The 253-nt window shown below is 52.2% G+C and overlaps 1 protein-coding gene across 1 annotated transcript in view; it reads right to left on the bottom strand.

Moving 5' to 3' along the window:
* Nucleotides 1-253, bottom strand: part of LOC119586946 (transmembrane protein 47-like) — a gene marked incomplete in the record, with an annotated part of 75,991 nt that overhangs the window by 6,426 nt on the left and 69,312 nt on the right. The window contains 1 exon segment of the mRNA XM_037935679.1: nt 17-166. Within this exon segment, the coding sequence (XP_037791607.1) occupies nt 17-166 (150 nt within the window).

Genomic DNA, 253 nt, shown 5'->3' with positions numbered 1-253 from the left:
CAGAAGCAATACTAACGTGCAAGGGTCATGACCCAGACGGCGATGCGGTAGTAGCGCGTCTTGACTGCGGGGTCGTTGTTGTTGAGACCCAGAGCCGTCATGAAGGTGGCGAGGACGTCCAGCAGGAGGCAGATCACACACAGGGCGGCGCTGGCCATGATGTAGGCTGCGGGCGAGGGTTGGGTTTCATTAGCCAGGTTCATTTTTGGTTTATCTTAAAATGTCTCATTAGGCTGTGTATTTTTTATTTGTT

This window comes from Penaeus monodon, chromosome 22, assembly GCF_015228065.2.
Source record: "Penaeus monodon isolate SGIC_2016 chromosome 22, NSTDA_Pmon_1, whole genome shotgun sequence".
NCBI classification, from domain to species: Eukaryota; Metazoa; Arthropoda; class Malacostraca; order Decapoda; family Penaeidae; genus Penaeus; species Penaeus monodon.
The sequence above is the reverse complement of the archived record's forward strand: the minus strand, read 5'-3'. Positions and strand labels throughout refer to the sequence as shown.